Source organism: Bemisia tabaci, chromosome 1 (assembly GCF_918797505.1).
Source record: "Bemisia tabaci chromosome 1, PGI_BMITA_v3".
NCBI classification, from domain to species: domain Eukaryota; kingdom Metazoa; phylum Arthropoda; class Insecta; order Hemiptera; family Aleyrodidae; genus Bemisia; species Bemisia tabaci.
The window spans coordinates 41,261,771-41,289,391 of record NC_092793.1 but is presented as its reverse complement, the minus strand read 5'-3'; the positions used below and the strand labels follow the sequence as shown (position 1 = coordinate 41,289,391).

Genomic DNA, 27,621 nt, shown 5'->3' with positions numbered 1-27,621 from the left:
AGAGTACCTGTATAGCGAGAGTATGGACAGATCGCTTCATGGAGGGCTTAGGGCCCAAAAGTGCAGCCACCCTTCTAACCAACTTCTAACGCACAAAATTTCACTGCCAGTCTGCAGATTCCAATTCTAACCATGATGGCAAAGAATGTACAGAAATGAGCGTTCTTCTGCAAAATTGAGTAAATTTATGCAAAAACTGAGTCAAACACGTGCTTAATAAACGTCGGTTCGTAACAATAGTATTAGTAAATCGTTCTGGATAATTGAAATTCATAGGTTGGCTGCATTTCTGGGCCCTAACTTTATTCGCAGAAGCATCGGTGAAGGCCCGATGGATTTTCGGAGTTTCACATCTGTCCATACTCTCGCTATACAGGTACTCTAATACTGAGAGTCAAGACAATTTGAATCCATTTCTGATTGGTTCCCGTATTTTAGGCCTCCACAGTGTCACAAACGGGAATAAAGATTACATTTTCACCAATTGCAAAGATTATAATCTGGAATGGACTAGAGTCCCTTTATACTGAGAGTCAAGACAATTTGAATCCATTTCTGATTGGTTCCCGTATTTTAGGCCTCCACAGTGTCACAAACGGGAATAAAGATTACATTTTCACCGATTGCAAAGATTATAATCTGGAATGGACCAGGGAATTACGGGTTCGGCAAGGAACAAACGGAATGAGAGGAGGAACGGAGAAAGGCATTTGAGAATGGGCCGATCAAAGATTACGAAAAACGTTCAATTTCTGTAATCTTTATTCCCGTTTGTGACATCCATGAGCCGAATTGTCTTGACTCTCAGTATAAAGGGACTCTAGAATGGACCAGGGAATTACGGGTTCGGCAAGGAACAAACGGAATGAGAGGAGGAACGGAGAAAGGCATTTGAGAATGGGCCGATCAAAGATTACGAAAAACGTTCAATTTCTGTAATCTTTATTCCCGTTTGTGACATCCATGAGCTGAATTGTCTTGACTCTCAGTATAAAGGGACTCTAGTTTTGTCCAGTTCTCCGGAGACTAGTATGCGGCGACTAGCGATGACGCATACGCAGAGACTCGCGCTCAGCGCTCCCCACTCCCGACAGTCCCGACTCGGCTCCGTTCGTCGGCTAGACACACACTGGAACCAGCTAAAATAAGTAGGCCGGTAATAAGTCTGAAATTGAGTCCATATATGAATATTATCTCGGAGTAACATACATTAATGGATTCATTATGGCTTTGAATATCTATTTCAAGCAAAATTTGCACAAATTAATACCGATGGAATTAAAAAAAGTCGAAAAAACACAAGCAGTCGTTGATTTCTCCATAAGCCACCGTGTAAAAAAATGCCGGTTGGTTCACTCTTGGTATAAGTCAGAAATTAAATTCCTATATGAATTTTATCCAGGAGTAATATACATCAATGGATTCATTATGACTTTGACTATCTAATTATAGCAAAATTTGCACAAATTAATATCGATGAAATTAAAAAATGTCGAAAAAACACGGGCAGTCGTTGCTTTTCCCGTAAGCCGCCGTAATAAGAAATGCCGGTTGGTTCACACTTGGTATAAGTCAGAAATTAAATCCCAATATGAATATTATCCAGGAGTAATATACATCAATGGATTCATTATGGCTTTGACTACCTTTAAATAGCAAAATTTGCAAAAATTAATGCTGATTGAATTATAAAATGTCGAAAAAACACAAGCAGTTCTTGATTTCTCCATAAGCCGCCGTGTTACAAAATGCCGTTGGGTTCACAAATGGTTCACTAATTTCGGAGCACACGCGGCTCGGAAACGCCTGTTCATGGATTGGCTTCATCGGCGATCCAGTACTTTGCGACTCTATTGTACTCTATGGTATAAAGGGACTCTAGTTTAAATTGTTACTGCCGTATAATTGAAATTTTTGTCAAATTTAGCTTCTTATCGATGTTACGGTGAGTCGCCATCTTGTTTGTTTATTTACGGCCCTAAGAGCATCATGAAGCCTAAAAACTCGCTGACCAATCAAGAAGCGGAACAGTTTTCCTGTAGTAAAAAGATACGAATGGCCATACTTTGTCTATAAAGGTACTCTAATTTGGAGCGCCGCGCCGGAAAAAATAGTTTTGACACAAACGGCGAGCAGGAATCGATATATCGAAAATTCCGCGCGCGGAACAGATTGGAAGCGGCGCGCCGACAAAAATAGTTTTGACACAAACGGCGAGCAGGAATCGATATATCGAAAACTCCGCGCGCGGAACAGATTTGAAGCGGCGCGCCGACGAAAATAGTTTTGACTAGAGTCCCTTTATACTGAGAGTCAAGACAAATTTGAATCCATTTCTGATTGGTTCCCGTATTTTAGGCCTCCACAGTGTCACAAACGGGAATAAAGATTACATTTTCACCAATTGCAAAGATTATAGTCTGGAATGGACCAGGGAATTACGGGTTCGGCAAGGAACAGACGGAATGAGAGGAGGAACGGAGAAAGGCATTTGAGAATGGGCCGATCAAAGATTACGAAAAACGTTCAATTTCTGTAATCTTTATTCCCGTTTGTGACATCCATGAGCCGAATTGTCTTGACTCTCAGTATAAAGGGACTCAAGTTTTGACACAAACGGCGCAAATATATCGAAAACCGGCGCGGAATCCGGAAATTCAGAGATTTTCATCGAAAACGGGTTTTTTCTTTCCGCGCGCCAGAAAAAATTCCGCGCGCGCAAGAAAAGGGTTTTGACACTAACGGCGTTCCATAGTTACTCTACTCTATGTGACTCTATAGTTCGACTCGATTTTGAGTTATCATCCTCCTAACCTCACTTTAAATTCTCTGTTGTTTATTTAATCCTCGCCCAGTTATATTGGACCGTTCGTTCTTCTTTGTGCGAATTTCAAGTAGTTTTCATCATGCCGTCGGCCGAGATTATTCCTACTAAAGTTATTGTCCATCCACTCGTGCTTTTAAGTGCTGTAGATCATTTCAATCGCATGGGAAAAATTGGAAGCCACAGTAGAGTCGTAGGTATACTGCTAGGATCTTGGAAACCGAAAGGAGAGTTGGACGTTTCTAACAGTTTCGCAGGTAATTGCTACTTCGGTAGTTCAAACGATTAAGTAAGATATGCAATACCACCTTCTCGTGCCTGGCTATACTGCTCTTAGTGTGAAAGTGTCTCCAATACATTTGCCTGAGGTAAAAGAACTAGGGCAAATGTAGTAAGAGCAAGTATGATTTTTCGTTTTTCAACTTTATGGTTTAACCCCTGTGATTTATCATTTTATAATTTGTTTTCATGGATTTTTAATCCCTCCCACCCCCTGGGACAATCCTGCATGTATTTTGCCACCTCCTACACTTAGTCCCAGGTGATCCATGCCCGAGACCATCAAACTCAGGTCATCCAATCTGGAATTCAACCCGAGACCTCTTAGTCATGAGGCCAATACTGCAACCCATGGCCTATCGAGACTAGGTTAGTCCTTCTGCAGATCCCCCTGCCTGCTCGGGTGCACAGCCACCACTCGCCCACCGGAGTTTTGCCAGGACGTTAGCGGAAGCCCACTCTGATCCCCAGCTATGAGGAGCACGTGAGATTCCCTGAGAGATTCATCTATGGTTATAAAATTGTAAACTGTTAGGGCTTGGGCGTGTGATATGTGTTTATTTTGATGTGTTTTGTAGTTGTGTGGATGTTTGTAGTGATAGCAACAAACTACACCTCTAGAAAAGCTGACCAGTGTTAGGGACCCGTGATGTTTTGAAAATGATATAGGTTAGGTTTACTTGGGCTCACATGGCAGGCTGCTATCTAAACCCATAAATGCGTTCTCTGGAGGCATAAGAGAAAATACGTCGCTGATTTTTCATGAATTGCCCGATGACGAGTGTCTCCACGGCCACAGATTATAAAAAATGCAAGATGGGACGCAATGGAACGCACTTATTGGTAAATAAGATGCACGATGGAACGTGTCTATCAACCAATCAGAAGCCAGCATTTAACACGGGAAATCTGAAATCGCATGCTGTGCGGCAATTTTTACGATTTCTTAATGCGCTTAGTTGACAAACAATGTTCTTGTCAATATTTTTCGAACTATAAAAATAAATTTAAAGCCAGTCTTTTTTTAAAAATGAAAAACAAGATTTCGACATGCCAAATTATTTTGGATGTGAATGTTTGAAGTTATCGAAAAGGTGATGTTTGGAAGCACATCTCACATGCATTATTGTTTAACAGTTTTAAGATGTGCTAGCTAAGTAATGGATTGCAAGCGGGTTCATAAGTGCAATTCTTGGAAAATGTTAAATATTAAGTTGATGGTTGTGAAGTAAAACTGGCCAAGGAATAAACCCTGTCAAAATATTCAAATGTAAGCTCACGTTTTTTACAGCAAAATGTAAGTTTATACTTCAAAAGATAGCCTTTTTGGATAATTGCGGATTTGTAAAATTTGTCGAATTTGAAAATCGAAACATTGGCAATAATGCATGTTAAAGTTAATATGAAATTAAAAACATGGTCATTTCCCAAGAGTGCGTAGTTTTTTACAGAATTTTTGTTAAAACCGCAACTTCATAGCTCAATTTCAATGCCACTTACGGAATTAGCCTGTTTTCAACTTGGCAACACTGTGGCGCGCGGAAAAAACTTTGGGTGAACTTGCTATTGCCGGAAAAAGGCGTGTCTTGTGATAGGGAACAACATATCCAACTCCGGGCAAAATCTCAGAGGGGGGCAAAATTGTCGAGTTTGAATAACCTTCTTTCTCATGACCTGATTAATGAAGTTCAAGGTTCTTTGGCTCATTATGTCTATCAAAACGTGTCATGAGGATGTTTTTGTTCTATTTGTGGAAGTGTGTTAAAAATAAAGATTCCTATTTTTTTATATTTTTTTTAATCATCTGAGCTTATTCATAATTTTTGGAAATGAAAAAGAAAGAATATTGAAAATTCCTCCTGACAAGCTGTAGCCTAAATCATGAGCTTTTTTTTTTTTTTTTTTTGAAAAAGAAAATGAGGTCTCTAACTTTTATAGAACCCCAGAAATTCCTCTCAAGGCTCGTGAATGTCTTTTGAAAGCAAAGTAAAATCTGACTGCTTTGATCTTGGATTTGCGAATTTCGAATGTCTGATAAGAAAATTCGAGTTTCCCATCGAAAAATACCACTTCGAACGAAGTTTCACGAGAATCGATGGAAAGTGTATGTTCTTGAAACGTCGTAAATCACTTGATAATTAGTTCAATAATGTTGTCACGAAAACGGCACTCACTAGTTCAAAGACAATGAACCATCAGATCGTATGCCATTTTGATCCTGCAATAGTATGTAGTTTTATTTCTGCAGATAGGCCAATGTTAGAAAGCCACAGAAAACTGAGCCTGAAGTTTTTGAAACGTCGTATCTCTTTAGATGATTAATTCAAGAGTCACAGTCACCGAGGCTACACTCTCTCTAAACTTACTGTAACATCACATAGTCTAGGCAAATAGGCCGGGTAGCAATGTTTCCTTTGATGCCTCGGTAATTTTTGACGCTGAATCCGAATTTTAACTTTGCACCAAAATATTCGGCTCGGAAAGATGCCAAATTTGGCAAAAATGGCCTAAAATGGGCCTTTTTTCCGGATCATGGCCTGTAACTTGCCCAAAATTGATCTGACGACAAAATTAGTTATTTTCACAAATAAAGCTCGATTTTCCTATAAAAAAGTTTCATACATTATTTTGCTCAAAGTAAAATCAAGTGCGCTGGCGGGCTCCAAACTTTGAAAAATGAGCAAAAATTGCGCACACTGTAATGTGGTGGGTTCCTTTTTATTTACATCAATTCATTTCACTTAGTGTAAATTTTATTATCTTAACTTAATTTGTTTAGAAATCACTTGTCAGACGTTTAATTAAGGAGACATCGGGCAAAAACCGCGAAAAACGCAATTTTCGCTCATTTTTCAAAGCTCGGTGCCTTCCAGCGCGCTTGAATTTGTCCTGAGCAAAAAATTGTACGACCTTTTATTGGAAATTTAACGAGCTTCATTTTTGAAAGTAACCAATTTTATCGTCAGATCAATTTTAGGCAAGTTACAGGCCGTAATCTGGAAAAAAGGTCAATTTTAGGCCATTTTTGCCAAATTTGGCAAGTTTCCGGTCCGAATTTTTTGGTGCAAAGTTGACTTTCGGATTCAGCATCTAAAATTACACAGGAATGAATGTAAATATTGCTACCCGGGATTTTTGCAGGCTCTTTTATTTTTTTGCCTGGACTTTCAACACACAGTGGATCGGCTTTGTTGTTTTTCTGCCGCTAGTGTGCAAGCATTGAAAGTCGCATAAAACTGACAAAATACTCATGTTTTTAAAAATTCATATCACATTTGAATATCAGACATCAAAAAGGCTCTTCTGTGAATCTTGGAGAATCATCATGCCAAACTTCAGCATGATCCGTTGAGTAATTCCTCTGCCACAGATAGGGAAACATTAAAATGCCATCGATACCTAACGCCATAATTAGTCTCTGCTTCATAATCTTAAAGTCCTATATCTCTGTTGACATCACGTTTTTAAACCTCAGACACCAAAAGGATTGGCATTTGAATCTTAAAGAATCATCATGCCAAATTTCAGCATGATCCTTTGAGTAATTTTTTTTGCGGGGAGGGGGGGGGAGGGGGGTTGTTAAAAAGTAGCAAAACTCGGCAATTCCGAATATTTTTTGTTTTTTATAGCTTCGACTGACGCATATCGGTATATCGCCCCGTGTGTGTGTGGTTGCTGCAGAGTTGTTGGAAGGCAATTTCTGTGCATCTTACCTTACGTAGGCTTTGGTCAGTTGTTATACTTGTTTTTATTTTTAGCTTGGCGGGAGGATCTGCTGATCTCTGTGATCTATGGATCTACTCATGTATATCGCTCGTTCAGTATTTAGCTTTCCAAACTGCAGCACTCATTCTGAAATTTTGTTTTCGATGCTCTTTTCAGTTCCATTTGATGAGGATGAAAAGGATAAATCTGTCTGGTACTTGGATCATGACTATTTGGAGAATATGTACGGCATGTTCAAAAAAGTTAATGGTGGGTCCTCCTTTCTTGAGTTTTTTCTTATCTTTTTTTTCTCCTTAAAAAAGTAATGAAGATCATACATTGTTTTTTCCCTGCAGGTCTAGTGGCTTTTATCAGTCAGAAGATAGGCTTTGTCAATGTTGACAAGAGTCTTTGTAACTAGTTGAGCTATTGCTCAATTAAAATTGTTTTTGAAGCTTGGCGTTTACACAGGGTGTTCCAAAAGTCTCGCTCCCCCCCTCCTCTAACTTCTAAACTATTAGAGATAGAAAAACGAAACTTTGGGAATGTTTCTATCTCAAAGAGGACCATCCTCTAAGGGGGGTCAAAACTTTTGTCCCTCGGGGGGGGGGGGGGGAAGCCCCCGACTTTTTTTCAAAATGGTAACCCCTATCTTGCGATACATCATTGGAAAGCACATGAAAAACGAATAATTTTGGTGCAAACCGCAGATCAATATCTTAATTTTTGACCGAGTTATGATAGGTCAGAGGTCAAAGGACAACGGACATATCGGGGTTCCGAGCACCCCTCCCCCTTAAAATTAATTTGAAGTGATTTCTGCAATTTTTAATTAAAAGTGCTGACAATTTGGTGATTTTACCCGTTTATTTTTGTCTTTCCGATAATTTAAGTAAACTGAAGTTATGATTTTTTTGAAAATAGATCAAAAACCCATTTTCAAAAAAATCATACCTCCAGTTTAAATTATCGTACAGAAGAAAATAAAACGACATAAATCACCAAATTGTGAGCACTTTTAAGTAAAAATCGCTGAAATCACTTCAAATTAATTTTGAGGGGGAGGGGTGCTCGGACCCCCAAATATGTCAGTTCAAAGGGCATACGATTTTCTCGCGAAATGAGCCAATTTCCCCTAACTTTGCGGCAGCATTATTGCGGTAAGTTCAAAATTGGTTCAATATTACGTTTCCAAGTCTCCAAATTTCGGGGGGGGGGGGGGGAGGGGGGACAAACACGAAATTGAAGTTAATTAATGTTGACAGGCTAAATTTCTTTCCTTTTTTTTTTTTTTTTTTTTTTAACTTTTCCCGAAATTTGGGAACTCAGAAACGTAATATTTAACTAATTTTGAACTTACTGAGATAATGTTGCAGCAAAGTTAAGGGAAATTGGCTCTTTTTGCGAGAACATCGTATGACCTTTTGAACTGACATATTTAGGGGCCCGAGCACCCTCTTTAAATTGCTTTGAAGTAATTTCTGCGATTTTTACTTATAATTGCCCACAATTTGGTGAATTTTCCCGTTTTATTTTTTTCTTTACGATAATATAAACCGGAGTTATGATTTTTTAAAATTAGGCAAAATATGACCTCTGACCTATCATAACTTCGTCAAAAATTAAGATATTGATCCGCGGTTTGCACCAAAATTCTTCGTTTTTAATGCGCTGTCTACCAGTGTAGCAATGTCTAAAATCCAGTCCTTAGTCCCTAAGGTGATTCTATGTGATCTATGGACGAGATCCGCCACCACGCTGCACTGTCTCATAATTTACATCTTTGAGAAGCAATAATTAGCGACAAGATAATGCATGAAACTGATCCATAATGCGTAGCAGCATCAACACTGAGTAGAATGACATTCAATTTGTGTAGACTCGTTGCAAATGTATGTCTGAAACTACGATTACGGACGTTGCCCATTGACTCGATGTGTAAGAGAAAGTCATTATAGCGCTATCTGTCTCTTACACATTGAGTCAATGGTTATCATAGTTTCAGGTATAAGCACATAATGAATATACACAAATTTGATGTCACTCTACTCAGTATTAATTCTTCCGTACATTATGAATCAGTTTCTTGCATTAACTTGTTCCTATGTAATGACAACTATTGCTTCTCAAAGACACAAACCGCATAGCAGCGCAATGTAGTGGCGAATCTTGTCCCTAGATCACATAGAATTACCTGAACATGTTGAGCCTCCATCATGCATTCTCTTTTATTTGCCTGCAAGCCCTTTTTTCTTAATCATCAGTATGTGGCAGGTGTTTTCACTAAATTGAAAGACAATTTTTAGACTTTCCTGGTACGCTCAATGCAGTATCTCTGCTATTTTACTCGTTACCTAGCTAAGTTCGCTCTCTTTGCGCTCTTGTCTCTCGTGTGTAAAAGACCCATAGCGGAGTACCGAATAAGTCTCAAACTTTGTGGTTGTTTTAATAAACATTGTTGAGATATTTTATATTAAGAGAAATTGTTGTGCTACCTTTAATTACTTATGCAAACTTCATATTCACAGTGAAATTGCAGAAAAGCATATTTAGTTTGCAATGCATCAAAATTTCCACCCCCATTCTATTCAATCAAAGGATTATGAACCAAAACTATTCCTTGAAATTTTCGTTTTTCATTTTCCTGGTAAAGAAGGACAAATCCTAGAAATTTCCAAAAAATGCTGTTGCATTCTTTTTAATTTAAAGAAAAGTGTAAGAAGAAGTCGCTCACCAAGATACACACTCTTGCACTTTCACCGTCAATATATTCACCAGAATTTTGTTATGAAAGATTTTGTGCCTCAAAAACAGTTCATCTACTTGCCTTTATCCTTTTTTTAGCACGTGAGAAAGTCGTTGGATGGTATCATACAGGACCAAAACTGTGTCAAAATGATGTTGCAATCAATGAACTCATTCGCAAATACTGTCCTAACTCTATCCTTGTTATCATTGATGTAAAACCACGAGACCTAGGCCTTCCAACTGAAGCATATCGAGCCATTGAAGAGGTTCATGATGTAAGTTTTCATCATTTCTTATCATACATGTACACGTTTTATAGTCAGTCCTGAAATTACTCTTAGAAATACTGATTTGCTCCAAATTTGAGAGTTACTTTTTATACTCTGTCTATTTTTGGAAGTCAAAATGTCACAGCTTAGCTATTTTTCTAAGATTGATGGAATTAGATCATTGACAGTAGCCTTTTTAGATAAAATTCAAAATATAGGGACAAGGAATAATACAAATGAGAGGACTAAATTCTCTTTTTAAAGTGATTAATCCTGAGATGGTAACTATCGGACTTTTAATATAAACTTTATCTCCTGGAAAAGGCGATTTTTTATGCTCTTTCGAATGAGGTATCACAAGGAGGGTCTTCCCATTTGAAAGAAAATAATTGGGGTCCATTGCCTTTCCACCCAGGGGAGCCCTCCTGAAAGTTTTAGGTGGGCCACATTGTAGCTCCCTATGACCTAGGAACATCCTTCATGTTTCAAATCTTTACCTCGATTAGGTAAAAAGTTGGAGGGGATGGAAGGGACTTTTGGATCACTGTGTCTATCTGTTTATTTATGTATGTATTTCCGTGTCATTGTGGTTTTTCTGTTTTTTGCTGGGTTATCTCTCTTATTTTAAAGTTTTCAGGGTAAAACTTTTTGCAATGAAAAGTAAAGGAACAGGACAATCATTCTGCGATAAAAAATGGACATCGAAATATTAGATTTCGAATGGTAGGGGTGGGAAGTAGGGGAAAGTTAAATTTTGTGGTCACGATAGCTCGAGCAAATGTTAAGATTTTCCTCCAAAATTTTTACAGGTGGTAGATCGTACTTAGTACTAGATTTGCATTGAATGTGAGCAAAACCCCGTAACTTCAAAAAATGGGGGTTCAGGGGAAAAAGGTATGGAACAAAAAGTTCTTATTTTTGGCCATAGAATTTAAATCCAAAGGTCAAACATACCCTTTCTATTTGATAGACGCGAGAAACGCCCCCCCCCCCAAGGGGGTTTTGGGGGGGCTGCAAATCTTTTCATTGAATTAATTGGGGTTGATTTACCCCCAGAAGTTTTCGTCCCGAACCTCAATTTTCGGCCGTTTCCGAAAAGAGGACAGTGTACGGGTGCTCTGGAACACCCGGTAAACACTTGATATTGGGCTCATTTCACACGGGAAACCTTCCGGAGTAAGGATAAATCTGTCTGGCAGCCGAAATCGGTTGCTTCAAGACCGCCAGAAATGTTCAAATTTGGCAAAAATTGCTCAAATTTCAACCGGCAACACATAATATTGTGTATGGTCTCATTTTACTCGCTATGTCATTCTGAAAGAGAAACAGTCTGTCTGGCGGCTGAAATCGGTTGCAAAATGGCCGACAGACCGCACATTCTCCGAAACTTCTTGATATTTTATATATCGACGGCGTAAGTTCGCGATCACATACTTATCTCGTTTGCGGTGTCTGAAAATCTTTATCTTTTTCTTATTTTTTTAAAGGAGGAAAAATTGACATCATTCCTTGAAGTTTTTGGAGAAGAAAAATCACGGCAGTTTTAAAGAATTGCCGTTGAGTAGTTTTCTGTTTACAAAATAAAGTATGACAGGAAGTCTGCGACGTCGCAATCCGAGTTATGTGATTGCCAACTTACACCGTCGATATGTATACATATGTTAGCGGCAAAACCCGATTCCAGGCAAAACTAGTTTTGCCTAGGCAAAAATGTATTTTTCCGAGGAATCTAGTTTTGCCTGCGCAAAGTAGGCAAAACTAGTTCCGCCGGAGCGCTGTCAGTTTTGCCTGAACACGACCAGGCAAAACTAGTTTTGCCGGACCAGGAAAACTACGTAAACCAAAACTTAAAAAAAAAAATCAAAAATTTAAAATAAAAATAATAATTCAAAATTAAAAATTAAAATATGTCCTGCACATCTCTATTCGCAGGCTCCACTGAGCCCTGACTGCAAATTTCGAGGTTTATCATGGACAATCTTCAATTCTTTCCATAATCCAGCAAGTTGAGTCACAAGTTCGTTGACGAATTCCTGTCCATTGTCTGAGTGTAAAATACAAGGGGCCCCAAAAGTTAAAAAAATACATATATCTAATAACACCGGACCAACCGTGGCTGCTTTTTTAGATTCTAAAGGCTTCAAAACACACAACTTAGTCAGGTGGTCCCGGTAGTTTAACACTAATTTAAATTGGCCATCTGCTTGTGATTGGTAGTCAATCAGGTCCACCTGGCTCCTACTATTCATCTGAGAGTTTCTAAGAGTACACTATGGGGTTGGACACAACGCCTCTTTGTTGGCGGAACTAGTTTTGCCGGACCTCATCAGTTTTGCCTGAACATCAGCAGGCAAAACTAGTTCCGCCTACGGTCGGCTAGTTTTGCCTACGCATATCAGGCAAAACAGGTTTTGACTAGGCAGATCTAGTTTTGCCGGTTCATTTCTGGCAGAACTAGATTTGCCTAGGCAAAACTAGTTTTGCCTGGAATCGGGTTTTGCCGCTAACATATACACTGAAAACACATCTGTTTTTCACAGTACACACATAACACATAAGTTTACCTTATGTACCGCTCCTCTCTGAGAACATCTCATCCATGCTGCGAAAATTTAATTTTACTGTAGTGAGCACCAACTACAACAATCTTTCGTTCCTTTGGTCCCCTTTAAAATCCAAAAGGCTTACCCAACAACTCTCTTGTGTCGTTTATCAAATAGATTGTTTAAATTGCAATTCTATCTACATTGGCCAAACAAAACAGCAATTGTCCAAAAGACTTAATGGCCTCAAATACGATAAAAAAGAAGTTACAGCGCTTCATCAGCAAAAAAATAACAGCGGTCATGCTTTTGATTTTGAAAACACCAAAGTTTTAGGTAGTGAGTCTAATGACTGCGCCAGAACATTATTGGAAATGATATGCATCATAAAAAACGGCAATAGAACTTGTAACTATCGGGCTGATGTTGAAAAACTTAGTGTTGCCTAACATCAGTTTTTCCAGCCACACAAGTCCAACTAGTGTGTGTGAAGAGAGATCCCTCTAACTATCTCTTGGTCTGTTTACCGGCTCAGTGATTACGTAATCACCAGTCAGTGCCTCGCTAATCTTATATTTCATATATATATATATATATATATACATACACAAAAATCAACCGTGAACTCTTCATCTTTATATATATATATATATGATAAAGAGCTCACGGTTGTAATAATTGATAATTAGACAAAAATCACGAGTACTTTCCAACCTTTTTATTACATTTTACAATCTTCACACTACATTTTCTACACTTCACCGACGTTTCGGAGACAATTTTCTCCATCTTCAGGGCAGACGAGTTATTCATAACTGAACGAGGAAAAAACACAGAAACCCAGTCCAGTCGCAGCAAGAGACCAGTTTAACGATAACAGGAGACATGACAAACATCAACACAAACAATAACAATAAGCCCCGCCGTGGAGAGGTACTAGGTACTGTACTAGTAGTTGTTATCCCAAGCACCTTGTCAACTCTATATTTGAGAATGTGGTGAAATTTTGTTATAATGGCTTTCCCCCTCCAAAATTGTTCGAAAAAACCGAATTTGTTGTATGTCCGTACGTTTCCTCCTGCTCAGAAAAGATTAGATCCGTGTTAAAGCCGCATGGCTACACTTTAGTCACTTCTAATAAATCAGATTTACAAAATTTCCAGTCTTGTTTGAAGTCAAAAATCCCAACTGAAAAGCTGTCAGGAGTGGTGTATGAGATACCGTGTGGAGATTGTCAAGGCGTCTACATAGGGCAGTCATCCCAATATCTGCATAAAAGGCTGGATGGGCATAAGTTTAATCAACATGAGGTGGCGGCGCTAAAGCAACACATGAGAGAAAAGGGTCATTCCTTTGATTTCAATAACACCAGGGTGTTGAAGAGAGAGAAGAATGAACAGATTAGGTTGAATTTGGAGGGGTTATGTATTTTGAATAACCAAAATGCTATAAATTCTAGAATTGAGTTTGCTCACTTTGAGGAATATTTTTCTAATCTCTGAAAACTTTCATTCTGTATGAGTACCTACTACCTCTCTGCGGCGGGGGCTTATTGTTATTGTTTGTGTTGATGTTTGTCATGTTTTTTCCTCGTTCAGTTATGAATAATTTGTCTGCCCTGAAGATGGAGAAAATTGTCTCCGAAACGTCGGTGAAGTGTAGAAAATGTAGTGTGAAGATTGCAAAATGTAATAAAAAGGTTGGAAAGTACTCGTGATATTTGTTAAATTATTAATTATTACAACCGTGAACTCTTTATATATATCGAAATTCATTAGTAGATTTCAACCATTTTAATTACACTTTGCAACATTTTTCACTACGTTCTACAAGTTGACGTTTCGGAGACAATTCTCTCCATCCTCAGGGCAGATGGAGAGAATTGTCTCCGAAACGTTGGCTTGTAGAACGTAGTGAAAAATGTTGGAATGTGTAATTAAAATGGTTGAAATCTACCCATGAATTTCGTTTATTATTAATTAACAACAGTGAACTCCTTAACTATATAGGTATGTACCTATGTGGTAAAATGGGTCCACTGGTAAAACTGAAGCTGGCATCAAGGATAAAAAGGCACCGTTTCACTGAGAGCATCGAGGCGGTCGCGTCAGTGAGTCCGAAAAATTTTGTATCTCTGTCAATGGACGGAAGGAGAGAAGAGAAGAACAGATGAATTGTTTAAATTATCAAAATGCGTGAAATTCTGGAGTGATCCCTTTTGGAAATGAACGCAGTATAGGCTCTCGCGATCTTTTTATGAAAGGGTTTCTACAAGGGAAACGCCAGAGTCATGCTTGTTGCATCCTGTATAAATGAAGGAAAAAGTAAATTCTCCCGCTCTCCTCACAACCAGTAGGTAAGAAAGAGGAAATCAGTTTCTTGCGGCTCGTGTATGGAAAGCTTCAAGCGAGTGTGCTTGTTGCGGAACTCATAATTGAAGGGGAGAATTAATTTAGATATTCTCGACCGATTTTGTGATTTCAAGTTCATTCGAGGGATTTATGTACATACCTGTGAACCACAAAATCGGTTTTTGGTTGTTTTTTTTTTTAAATTTTCTTATTGTTGAGGGATTATTTTTTGTCTCTTTTTTAAACCATATAGAGTAAGTTTTTGGATATATGTGGCCTTGGTGGACCCTGAGAATTTAAGAGAGGTTTTTGCCTATCTCATAGTTACTTAGTTTTATCAACCTTCTTGGAGGGGTGAAAGGGAATGTTTGTGGTTATTAAGATGTCACACGTCAATTTCCTCGACCGGATTTTTTGCCTGAAAATGTTTTTGAGGGTTTTTGGTAGTTTATATCAACTCGTTTTTGAATGGAAAAAGGTGTGGCCATAAAATATCAAGTAGGTACTATTAGCTATTTGAAAATCCTGAATGAATGGAAAGTAAACAACATCTGCTAAAGCACATACACATTCAGCGGAAATTTGAATAGCACCCACTGACTAGTGATCAGTCTGGAAATAGGTAGTTGAAAGCAGCGGAGCTACCTACGGTAGTCAAATGCATCTGTACCTATTGAAAAGGCTCACAGGAAAAGGTTGACAGGGGGGGGGGAGGGGTTGAATAGCTATCGAGTTGTCACATTGCACAAATTAGGTAACTTGCATTTCCAATTTTCCATCAAAAGCAGGTACATTAGGGCGACCGTTAGTTTCTCAGATTTTTTGTGATTTCCTCAAGGGTTATGTGAGTGAACGGTAGATACTTACTGATATTGAAGGATGAACTAACTGTAGGATACCTTTAATATGAGCTCGAAAATAACTAGAAAATCCAATATAGCTTCGTTGCATTTTTGCGGAAGTCCGACCTTTGTAGTTTTTAACCTTTTCTGTAAGAGATTCTGCCGGTCTAATTCCAAATTTATTCACAGTGAATCCTAACAATTCTACTTCATCTAGAAAAAACATACATTTCTTAGGATTTAATTTAATACATAGGTTGTCCGAAAAGTACTGAACTTTGTTTTTTTTTTTTTTTTTTTTTTTTTTTTTTTTTTTTTTCGGATGAACGATAGCATATATCAAAATACGGTTTGTGTAGTCTTAAAAACCGAGCAATTACCGATAAAACAAGACAAATCCGAGCTCTCTAAGTCGCAAATAACCAAGTTACAGTGTTTTGAAAATGACTTGTAGAGGTGACTCATACAGAATTTTTCAGCTTCTTTTCTGGAAAAAAAACAAAGATTTGATTGTTTTTTTTTTGACGAACGGTATCAGATATCAAAATGCGGTTTGTGTAGTCTTGAAGACCGAGCAATTACTGATAAAACAAGACAAATTTGAGCTCTCTAAGTCAAAAAATGACCAAGTTACAGTGTTTTGAAAATGACTTGTAGCGGTGACCTTTCCAGGATTTTTAGCCTCGTCTCTGAAAAAAACAAAGATTTGATTAATCAAACATTCTACAGAGAAATCGTCGCGATCGATTGAAGTTGGCAACATAGTATCAGCCCGGACCTAGCACCCTGCGATTCTGGTCATTCCCCGCGTTGAAAAAGGGCTTCAGAAGCAGGAAGTTTAAATCCATCAACGAGATAAAAGAGCTATTGAAACTTTCTTAAAGAACATCAGGCAAGAAGAATTCGAAAAAACATGTTTGAAGAAGTAGGAAGAACGGTTGCGGCGCTGTGTGGCAAGTGATGGAAGGTATTTTAAGAAGGAAACTAGTGTCCAGTTGTCCAGTGAAGAAGAGTAATTGCTAGTAATCTTGGTAAGATTCTGTAAAATTGATTTAATAAAACCACTTGAATCTTTAATTCTTTGTTTTTTTTCCAGAAAAGAAGCTAAAAATCCTGTAGGGGTCACCTCTACAAGTCATTTTCAAAACACTGTAACTCGGTCATGTTTTGACTTAGAGAGCTCAAATTTGTCTTGTTTTATCGGGAATTGCTCGGTCTTTAAGACTACACAAACCGCATTTTGATATCTGCTACCGTTCGTCCAAAAAAAAAACAACACACAGTACTTTTGGGACAACCTATGTATTACGTAATCTACACATTTCAAGAAATCGTCTAAGTTTGACTAACATTTCAGCGAATCCCGTATGGCTGAATGACAAAATATGATCCAAATAAATCAGTAAATCGGTGTAAAGTAACGACGCAAACGTCTGATTACCATTCTCTGAAAATGACTCGGGCTAACACAAATACCTTGAGACAAACACACAAATTTTAAATGTTCATCGTGTGTTGAGAAGCTCGTTATATCTTGAGAGAATCCCTCTGCTAATTTCAATTGCGAAAACCCAGAGAACAAATCAACAACACAATACATAGAAGTTCCATTCAAAGAGTTTAAAATATCGGAAATTCTTGGAATAGGGTATGAAAATCCTTGTTATAATTCGTTACTTTTCCGGTAATCACAGACCACTCTATAATCACCAGATTTTTCTTGACCAATATTATTGGGGAGTTACAAGGACTTTCCGATGGAACTACTGCTCCCTGTTCCTTCAATTCTTGAACATATTTATTTATAAGCTCTCGCTGAATTTTTCCACCAGGATATTGGGGTGTGTTCTTACTTTCGTCACTTGTCTTTTTTAAAACGACCGGTGGAAAATCAGCCTGTCCTGCCTTAAAGTTTTTCTTATCAAATTAAAAAACATCAATAAATTCAGTCAAAAGTTCAAGACCTTGTTTCCTCTCTTCGTCTGTTCTCTTTTTGTCAATTATAAAACGTTCTACTTTTTCTTGTAATGTACTATCTTCTAGTTGTACTGTGTTGATCTTCTCCACGGGCATTACATCTGCTTCTTCAAATGTTCCCAATCTGTCGAATTTTCTCAAGATATAAGGCGTCTCTGACCTATTGCTAATCACTATATTAAGGTATTTTTTCCCATGAAAAATTCTGTCTGGGAAAATTAAATCTTCATGTTTTCTATATTTCCTCTTAAATGAAAGATATCCAATTTTGCTGGAAATCCATTTTTAATTTTAATAGTTATTTTCTTACTTTGAAAAGGATCAATTGTTACCGATTTGGCAACCTTTACTGACTTTGATCCCTTGACTGGTTCAACGCAAGCATCATAAACGTTACAGAGGGTCTGAAAAATGGTTTTTTCATTTTCTTTTTTGATTATGTTCTTACATTGCCCTTTCCAAAAAATACTCGTGACCACTAGACTTTCAACATTTGGATGCTGAAGTAAAATGAGACTTTTTGAAAAGTCAATGTTTGCATTAAATTTCTCCAAGAAAAAGGTTCCCAAAATTACAGGTACTGAGAAAGATTTGGCTACGAAAGCTGTTTCTTTAAATTTAAAGCCATCAATTTGAATTACGATCTCAGTTGCTCCCATTATTTCTAAAATTTCGCCATCAGCTGTTTTTAAATTCCCTGTAAATTTGGTTTTACTTATTTTTTGTTTCTTTACATACTTGCTATCCAGGATACTTGCCCATGAACCCTTTTCAATGAGGATTGGCAACTTTACATTATTTATCTGTCCTTTGATATGGAGAGCTGCGCAAGGCTTCATTTTCGTTCCATTACGCAACTCTGCGGCCGCAAAAATTGACGTGTTTTTCTCCTCTGTTTTCCATTTCATAGGCAGACTAATCTTGTTTGTTGATGTTTCAAGAGTCACTATTCCTGTTTGGAAGTTTAACTGCGCTTTGTATCGTTCCGCGAAATCTGAGCCCAAAACCATCTTTACCGAAAGATTTTTGAGTACTTTCACCTCCACTGGAAATTCGACACCTGCAAAGTTCACGGTCGTGTTGGTTGCGCCTAAAATGCTGATTGCTTCATTTTTTGCTGAGAAAATTTTCTCATGTGTTTTGAAAACAGTACAGTTAGAGACTAAATCTTTCGAGATAGCACTAATTGTCGAGCCTGTGTCGAAGACTATTTGGATTTTTTCTGATTGAACTTTTCCTACTATACTTACACTAGATCTAGTATTGACAGAAATAGATTGCAAAAGCAAAAGAGAATCAAACATTTTTAATGTGTTTTTTGAATAACTTTTTTCTTTATTTCTTATGATTTTGAGTGGGGATTTGTTAAAAGTTACTTTTTGTATCGACCCTTCTTGCTTCGTAGCCCTTCCAGGCGGGCCCCCCCTGTACGGGCTTTTTAGTTTTTCATTTTATTGAGCTCTGCTTTTAGAAATTCCTTCTTCTTGAGGCATTTGCTTTCTCTATGGTTAGTTCCGGAACATAATTCACATCGATATGATCTGTTGGGAGAATTACTTCTGGACCTATCTCGAAAATTATTGTTCCTTTGCGATTGCGATCTGTTTCTGTCATTGTAAAAACTATGTCGACCCCTGCCTCTACTATTTATATATTTTCCTCTAAAGTTACCTCTGTAATTTCCGCTGAAATTTCCTCTGCCTCTATTTGAGTTTCCACCTCTATTCCCGAAATTATTAATTTTACTTTTGTTGTTTTGCAAATCCTTGGTTACCGTTAAAAGTTGTGACATCATCTCTAATTTCTCAATTTTCAAGTCAGAGGAGATGCTGTTTACAGTATTCTCCGGTTGTTCACCAGAATTTCCGGAGAGAGTTATACTTTTCATGATGATTACTAGATTATCTTTTAATTCGTCTATAGTTTTGCTCTTGAGAGTAAAAAGAGGTTTTGAAATATGTGAAAATAGACCTTCGGTTACTAAATCCACTAATTCCTGTTCTGATAGTTTCGGTTTCAGTTTCTCAGAAAGATAAATTTTATTGTAAATATACGCCTGAGGGGTTTCGTTTTGTTTCTGCTTCCTATTTAGAAAAATGTGCCAATCCATACCTACTCCTCCACAGATGTTTTTAAATTCTGATAGAAATTCCTTTTTCCACTCTATCCATGTCGTACTGTTTAACTTCTTACCCGTGGTTTTGTACTACAAATCTGCGTTACCTGTTAATCCCATAACTGCAGTTCCTACAGTGTAACCATCATCCCATTTTCCAACTTTAGCCATGTTTTCAATTTTTTGTACGTAATCCTCTGGTTCCGAGGACCCGTTGTATTTTGGTAGTTCCCAATTGATGGGTTGCATTCTAACAGAGGCCATTTTACTCAAATTTTGAGGTTTAAATCTAGTTGATTCCTTGAGTTTCTCACTTCTACTTTTCTCGAGTTTACTTAATTGTTTCCTAGCGTGTTCTATAGTAGCAAAATTGTACGGTAATTGATATAGAGTTTTGAAGGCCTCAGTTAAAGCAGGAATGTTTAAGACATGGACATTTTTTAAAGTTCCATCATCATTATACACAAATGGAGTTGGAGCAGTTTCTTGGTTTTGCGATTGCGGAGGGTCTTGACGCTAGGTTTTTCCTACCAATGTATCTGCAGCTGAATTATCCAATGTAACATCTACTATTGAATCTTCTACAGAAATTTCAGAGTCAGTGTTTACATTAATGAAGTCTATCAGAACATTGCGCGGTATGTGTTTTACCAAATTACTAAACTCGGAATATGCCCATTGAGACTTTCTATTTTCCGCAGGATAATTCGCCTTGACAAGGGGAATCAAGTCTGAACATATTACTTTCCACTTTTTACCATTAATTACAATGAATATGCTTGCCATCAGAAACGAATTTGATAAATTAATATTCGTCCAATTCCCTAATGAAATTGTACTCCTCTAATTCCTTTAAAAGTAAATTATTGGGTGAATTTAGAACTGTCATTTCGCCGTAGATTTGCAAATTCGTTGTTACAATCGTAAATATTTATTAATAAATTAATAACATTTCTTTTTCGGATGTATTTAAATTTTGTTCATTTAGGGTGAAATTCCTGTTTGCAGTTGCTATAATAACGTCATTATCTACGAGAAAAGCAAAAATTTCTGTGTTTGAAAAATCCGTTCTAATAATTCATCCCATAACGGCAAAACATTCGGTAATAATACGTAAGGAATAAAGGAGAGGAAGAGAGAGAAAAAGGATGGAAGGGGGGGGTGGCACTGGGAAAGAACCTCAAGCCTCCACCATGTTTTGATCCCCCCTTAGGGATGGAAGATAGTGTAGGCTGGTCAACACAAGGACTTTCCGATGTTCATGATGTATTGATGAAAAGCATACCTACAACGGTTATATTGTGACTAGGGGGTACGCCCCCTGGCCGCTACGCGGCCCAACCCCCTGAAGGCGCTCCGCGCCATCAATGGGCCGCTTCGCGGCCCTATTTTTACCCTCCTATCAGTGTTAGGTTTATTTTCCCCCTAAAAAATTACGATATGATGTATACTTTACTTGTAGAATGAAATAATTTTTGGTTTTGATGAATAAAGAAAAAAATAATTTTTTGAAGTCAAAAGAAAGCGTTTTAGAATGACTGCTTGATGAAGTATTGCAGTAAAACAACGAACAATGATAATCAGGTAATAATTAAGTATATCAAAAGTCGGGAATCGAACCCACATCGTAGTCCAAGTGGACGCATTCGACGTCTTAGACGACTCGGCCACCGCTCGTCTTGAGGGAGGAGGTGCGAATCTTGTGTAGATAAGTATAGAGCTGATGCGCAGGCTACACATCCCCTGCGCAACCTCTTCGACCACTGCGCATCCTCCCGCGCATAGCGGTAGCAGTCCCGGAGCATTCTGTAAATTCACTCACTTTTATGACGTGATTTTAAAAAAACCTGGGTCCTATTTCCAAAATCTAATTAGAGCGGGCTCATCTAGGGCCAATTACCTGTCGATCTACGCAAAAATCATGGAAATCGGCCCGGTAGAACGCTCAAACGAACTATGACAAAAAGTATAAATTTACATTGTTTAAATGGGAGAATTCGCAACTTTACCACGTAATATAAAAAAACCTGGGCCATATTTTGAAAATCTGAAAAGAGTTGGCTTATCTAGAGACAATTGCCCGTCGATAGCCGCAAAAATCATGAAAATCGACCCGGTAGAACGCTGGAACTAAGCGTCACCAGTTTCGCAAAATTAGGAGGTCTTGGAGCTTATAGTATAAAAAATGATGCAACAACTCTAAGGGCCAAGGCTCCGACGCAGGAGAGGGGGGGCCTCTAGCGCCAAATGTCGCTAAGCCTGCTGACCAGAGCGAATGCTCGCCAATTCAGAGGAGAGGTTCCAGCGAAATTCGCCAAACCAAGGACCCGGGCTGATAGCGGAGCTTCAACTATCAGCGACAGAATCTCTCTCTGTGAGGATGCAATGGCCTTATATATGCGCTGCCGAAACACGGCCGAGATGCGATGTGCCAACAAGTAAACACTCGTTGACGTCATCGCCGTCAACCGGATTTCGACAGCGCACTTTCCAAGGCCATGACAGATTTTGGGCCTTTGTGAAAGTAGTTTTCTCAGGTAAAATCTAATTAACAGAGAAATAGAAGAATTCAGTTCTCTCTTTTTATACGTTTTCTCTAGAAATGAAGAAAATAATACTGTGTAACAGCCTCCGTATGGCAAAACTATGCTATATGAGAATCATGTGAGAACATGGTTATAGTCCACGCCACGAAAAGTGGCGGGCGAGGGGCGGAGACAGTCGGCCGGTCTAGTCCAGCGTTGAAGGGTTGAAGCGCAGGTATTGGCCCAGTCGTTACCCCGTTTCAACTACGGGCCAATACCTGCGCTTCAACCCTTCAACGATAGACTAGACCAGTCGACTGTCTCCGCCCCTCACCCGCCACTTTTCGTGGCGTGGACTATAACATTTATACAGTAACATTTACACTCTCTTCATCTTAAATTGGAAAGAAACTAGTGTTTTGAAAAAATTGTTTCATACAGGGTGTTTCAGACCACCCGTACCAGGCCTTTTTCTCGGTTGGTATAGGTCGCACGAAGTCGGAGACCGCGGGGTTGAATGGGGAATTGACCCCAAGGAATCCGAATTTCGTGGTCCACCCCCCCCCCCTTGGGGGGCAGAGGGGGGTTCACGATGCTAAAAGTCACGGTTCCCGACCGAATTGCGGATAGGTCGCATCAGAATTGAAAAGAACGGAAAATTTCACGTGGAATTGACCCCTAATAATCCAAAATCGGACCATCCAAGGCCCAAAAATGACCTTCTAAAGAGGGGGACAGTACCCCCCTCCATAATTTCTCTTTGGTCTCAAAATTGACATAAATTCTCCAGAAAATGACGGTTTCCCAGGTAATCGTTCTCGAGAAATCCAAATTTCATAGTCCCGAAGCTCCTCTAGCTCCCCTTGGGGGGTAAACGGGGGGCCCAATTTTAAAAATCGGGGCTCCTTTCCGAATCGCAAATTGATTGCATCCAAATTGAGGAGCAGAACACATTTACATCTTAAGTGACTCCTAAGAGTTCTAATTGACCCCCCTGAACGGCAGAAAGTAACCCCCTGAGAAAAGGGGCCTCGCCCCCGCCAAAAATTTCTCAGGATTCCTCTTTGGTCGCAAAATTGACGTCCATTCTCCAGAAAAAGACGGTTTCCCATGTAATCGATCCCGAGGAGCTCAGGGAACATGAAATTTAGAGTCCTCGGGGTCGATTACGTGGGAAACCGTCATTTTCTGAAGAATCGATGTCAATTTTGCGACCAAAGAGGAATCCTGAGAAATTTTTGGCGGGGGCGAGGCCCCTTTTCTTAGGGGGTTATTTTCTGCCGTTTGGGGGGGGTCAATTAGAACTCTTAGGAGTCACTTAAGATGTAAATGTGTTCTGCTCCTCAATTTGGATGCAATCAATTTGCGATTCGGAAAGGAGCCCCGATTTTTAAAATTGGCCCCCCCATTTACCCCCAAGGGGAGCTAGAGGAGCTTCGGGACTATGAAATTTGAATTTCTTGAGGTCGATTACCTGGGAAACCGTAATTTTCTGGAGAATTTATGTCAATTTTGAGACCAAAGAGAAATTATGGAGGGGGGTACTGTTCCCCTCTTTAGGGAGACATTTTTGGGCCTTGGATGGTCCGATTTTGGATTTTTAGTGGTCAATTCCACGTGAAATTTTCCGTGCTTTTCAATTCTGATGCGACCTATCCGCAATTCGGTCGGGAACCGTGACTTTTAGCATCGTGACCCCCTCTTTACCTCCCAAGGGGAGTGGGGGGGTTTCGGGACCTCGAAATTCGGATTCCTTGGGGTCAATTCCATCTTCAACCCCGCGGTCTCCGACTTCGTGCGATCTATACCAACCGAGGAAACGGCCTGGTACGGGTGGTCTGAAACACCCTGTACATGTATACCGCCATTTCACTCGTAGGATGGAACACCAACGTCAAGGACATTTGAACATGTACCAAGTGAAATGGGAGCAGAAGAGACAGAAGAAGTTGGAGTAGAACATTTATTACGTGACATCAAAGATACAACCGTAGGCACTTTGAGTCAACGGATAACTGGGCAGCTTATGGGATTAAAAGGACTTCAAAGCCAAATTACAGACATTAGAAATTATCTAGAGCAAGTAAGTACATAAATATTTCACTATGTTGTTGCATATTGCACACTTTTTGAAATTTTATCGGCACTATGAACACAAATTATTTGTTTAACTTAAATTTTTTTGAAAACCGATTATATAGCACTTACTTTCTTATTATTCTCTACGCACTATGCCATTTCGAGCGGGCAGGCCGCCCATCTTAAGGTGACTGAACTGGTTTGGAAAGGTTCAAAAATTCTGTGTGATAGCCGCGCCGGCGCAGTTATTATCGCGGCTCTCGTTCTCTGGATCAGCTAATTTCTTATCAGATGTTTTCACTGCATTCTTCTTGTATGATCTGAGTAAGATAAACATAAATGCCTTATTAACACAGGTTTTCAGTTGAAAAGAAACCGCTTGGGTCTCAATAGGTGACTCCAAGTCATTTTTTTCCGCAGAATAGTTTTTTCTAGATAATTTTCAATTCCTCAATTTTTTAGAAAATTAAGATTCTTTTGGAAAGCAGGGTTTTCCGAGGAAAATTCAATTTTCCAAAAGTGAATGCATGATAGGAAAATAGTAGCACTGTTCTCGGATTGAGCAACCAAAAACACATGAATGAATATTGAATACCCATGTGCTGCATGCCCAGACGATTCTCTCTCTTGTATTCGATGACGAGATTCTTCCTGAAAAATGGCATAATCTGCCGGATAATTCTCTGCTATTTCTACTATTTCAGCCCAAAATTTTCGAAAAATTAACTCTCAAAGACGCCTTGGCACAGATGTTTTTCTAAAACTTCACGTAATTTGGCGCTCCGAATTAATAAAGGTTTCCGCAAGAAACACATTTTCAGTCTTCCGCCGGGCAGGCAGAAATTATGAACTTGGATAAAATCTCAACTCAGTCCCTCTGCTTTTTTGTCTTTATTTTATATAATTATCCTCCCAAATGTTTTCAAACTCCATGAAATGTATTGAAAATGCAATGAATTTTCGTAAAAAAAAAAAAAAAAAAAAAAAAAAAAAAAACCCTCAAATTGTCAGTAAAGTAATTATTTCTAAAAGAGGGTAGATTTTGGGAAGAAAACTGAAATATATCAAAATGTCCTTCTGCCAGTTTCTTTATTTCCCTGGACGATTTTTGTATGGAATATATTTAATTTTTTTAGGTGTTACATCAATATAAGTTGTAAAAAATCTGTTTTGGTGCTAGAGGAACTCGTACTTCTTTCAAAACTAAGCCATACTAAAATGGGGACTGAGTCCAGAGGTTATGAGTGAGATAGAGAGGTAGATGTGATGGAGAGAGTCTTTAAGAGGAAATGGGGGGGGCAGGGGAAAGGAAACGGGGAGAGAAGAGAGGGGAGGTAAAGGGGGAGAGAAGAGAGGGGAAGTAAAGGGGGAGAGAAGAGAGGGGAGGTAAAGGGGGAGAGGAGGGGAGACAGACAGACAGACGGACACAAAAGTATGAGTGATCTCACTCGGTTTGTCTGTGTGTCTGTATATATATCATAATAAAATTACTGACCGTTTGACAAAATTTTACCCTGTCCCATGGACAAATTCATTAGGAAAAAGAAAGTAGGAAACCCATTTAATGACAGCAGAAACTACTCATTTCAATAAGGACTTTCAAAAACTCAGTCCCCTCATAGAATACTACATTAAGGGGACTGAGTTGAGAATTCTGCATATTTTAATGGAAGAAACAATTTGAGGTCATGTTTAACGCCAAAACAAAACGTTTACCTTGATTAGGACTAAGTATTATGTTAAATATTTAAAAATAGTTGACTTTTGTTGAAGCTTTTCTTATAATAATGCAGGCACATGGAGTTGAGCTGCTTCAGGATGATTCCAACGTTCACACTTTAAAAAAAATACCTGAACACGTTCTTGTCAATTATCACAGCGATTAGGTGAGGTAAAAGGGTCACACTGAATAACAACAATCACTTGTTTCTTACAAACAGCGCCCCTCGTGGCTCCCATATGAAGCAAAAAGTAGGGGGACTGAGTTGAGATAAAAACCTCGTGACAAGCCTTCTGTCTCGTCTCAAGACAGGAATATTGTCAGTATTCTTAAGACAGGCTAAAGAAATAAAAAGTAGAAGGTCCATACATTCTACAAATGTCAAGTTACTGCATCAAAAATAATTCACCTGAACCCTGTTGATAGATATATGTGCCAAAAAAGCCTGTGTGACAGGAATAGTAGAAATAGCAGAGAATTACCCTGCCCATGTGTTGTTCGCTGTGTAAAGAAAATTAAAAGTTTGAAGTGTTATTGGGCGTGGGCTAAAGTCAATGCCACTCTCAGTGTGGTCACATAGTAGTGCAGTGGTGAATTCATTTTGCATAAATTGCAAATAATAATTTTGCAAGGTTGGCGACATTACTTCATGCTGATTTTGCTCAGAAAAAAAAATTCTAAATTCGCAGAATGTTTGCTGAATTAACCTTAAGTTTTGCTGCTCTCACTAATCATTTTGCAAAACTTGTTAAAACCAGTTGTCATTTCAGCATTCAAAAATTATCGTTAGCTAGTCTCTTGCTGTTTTTAAGAAATATATTGCAAAACTAGCAAAAGTATTTAGTAATATTTGAGCAAGTATTATTGTAAAAAAAAAGTTATTTTTACAATTTAATTTAATTAAACTAGCAAATTCTGCAATTTTAGTTATGAGCATCATTTCCTAATCCCTCTTCATCATCTACAAGATTGCCAATTCCACTGAAATTTTGCCAACAGAATAGATTTGTAGTATGACTAGCAATCTTATTCTGCGACCTTTGCTTCTGTTGCCAAACGTATGCTATTTTCTCACCTCTATTGGTAGTCTCATTTTTAGCAATAGGCAATTGCTACCATACCCACTCTACGGTTAATTACAGAAATGCTTTCTATCAATGTACATGAACTATAGAGGGGCAAAGAAAGGGAAAAATAATGGGGGATAGTGGAATGCCCCTCTTTAAAGAGCACAAGCAAAGAAATAATTTGACCAATACTCTCAAAAAAGGGAAACATCAGAAATTCAGTTTATTTCATGTTCCTTAAAAAGTAGGCGCAAAACAAAGATTTTATGTACAAATTTGAAGTTCCTGGTACCTATCAGCATGCCTCTTAAGCTTTTGAAATGAAGTCTGAGGGAAAAGTTTAAAGGGTTGCCATTTAAGAACGGCTTATCTTATTGATGCCTGGTTTGGACCGAGAATCGTATATTTCTCCGTAGAATTACCTTCTGAAATACAAAAATCAGGTATGCCACTTGAAAACTTCGAGTCATTGATGGATTAACCTTTCCCCCTCCTATCGCCATCCTAAGCAAGAAGAAGGGTGCAAATAGGCTTAAAAGGTGTTCCCCCTCCAAGTAGGGGAACTTGTGGTTCAAT

General features: G+C 38.6%; 1 protein-coding gene across 1 annotated transcript in view; it reads left to right on the top strand.

Annotated features, from left to right (window-relative positions):
- Positions 1 to 2,767: 2,767 nt before the first annotated feature.
- Rpn8 (regulatory particle non-ATPase 8) overlaps positions 2,768 to 27,621 on the top strand; it is a 39,334-nt gene continuing 14,480 nt past the window's right edge. Inside the window, exons 1-4 of the mRNA XM_019053439.2 lie at positions 2,768 to 3,081; positions 6,986 to 7,078; positions 9,653 to 9,831; positions 24,059 to 24,262. Coding sequence (XP_018908984.1) covers positions 2,907 to 3,081; positions 6,986 to 7,078; positions 9,653 to 9,831; positions 24,059 to 24,262 — 651 coding nt within the window. The 5' untranslated portion in view covers positions 2,768 to 2,906. The remainder of the gene's footprint in view (positions 3,082 to 6,985; positions 7,079 to 9,652; positions 9,832 to 24,058; positions 24,263 to 27,621) is intronic.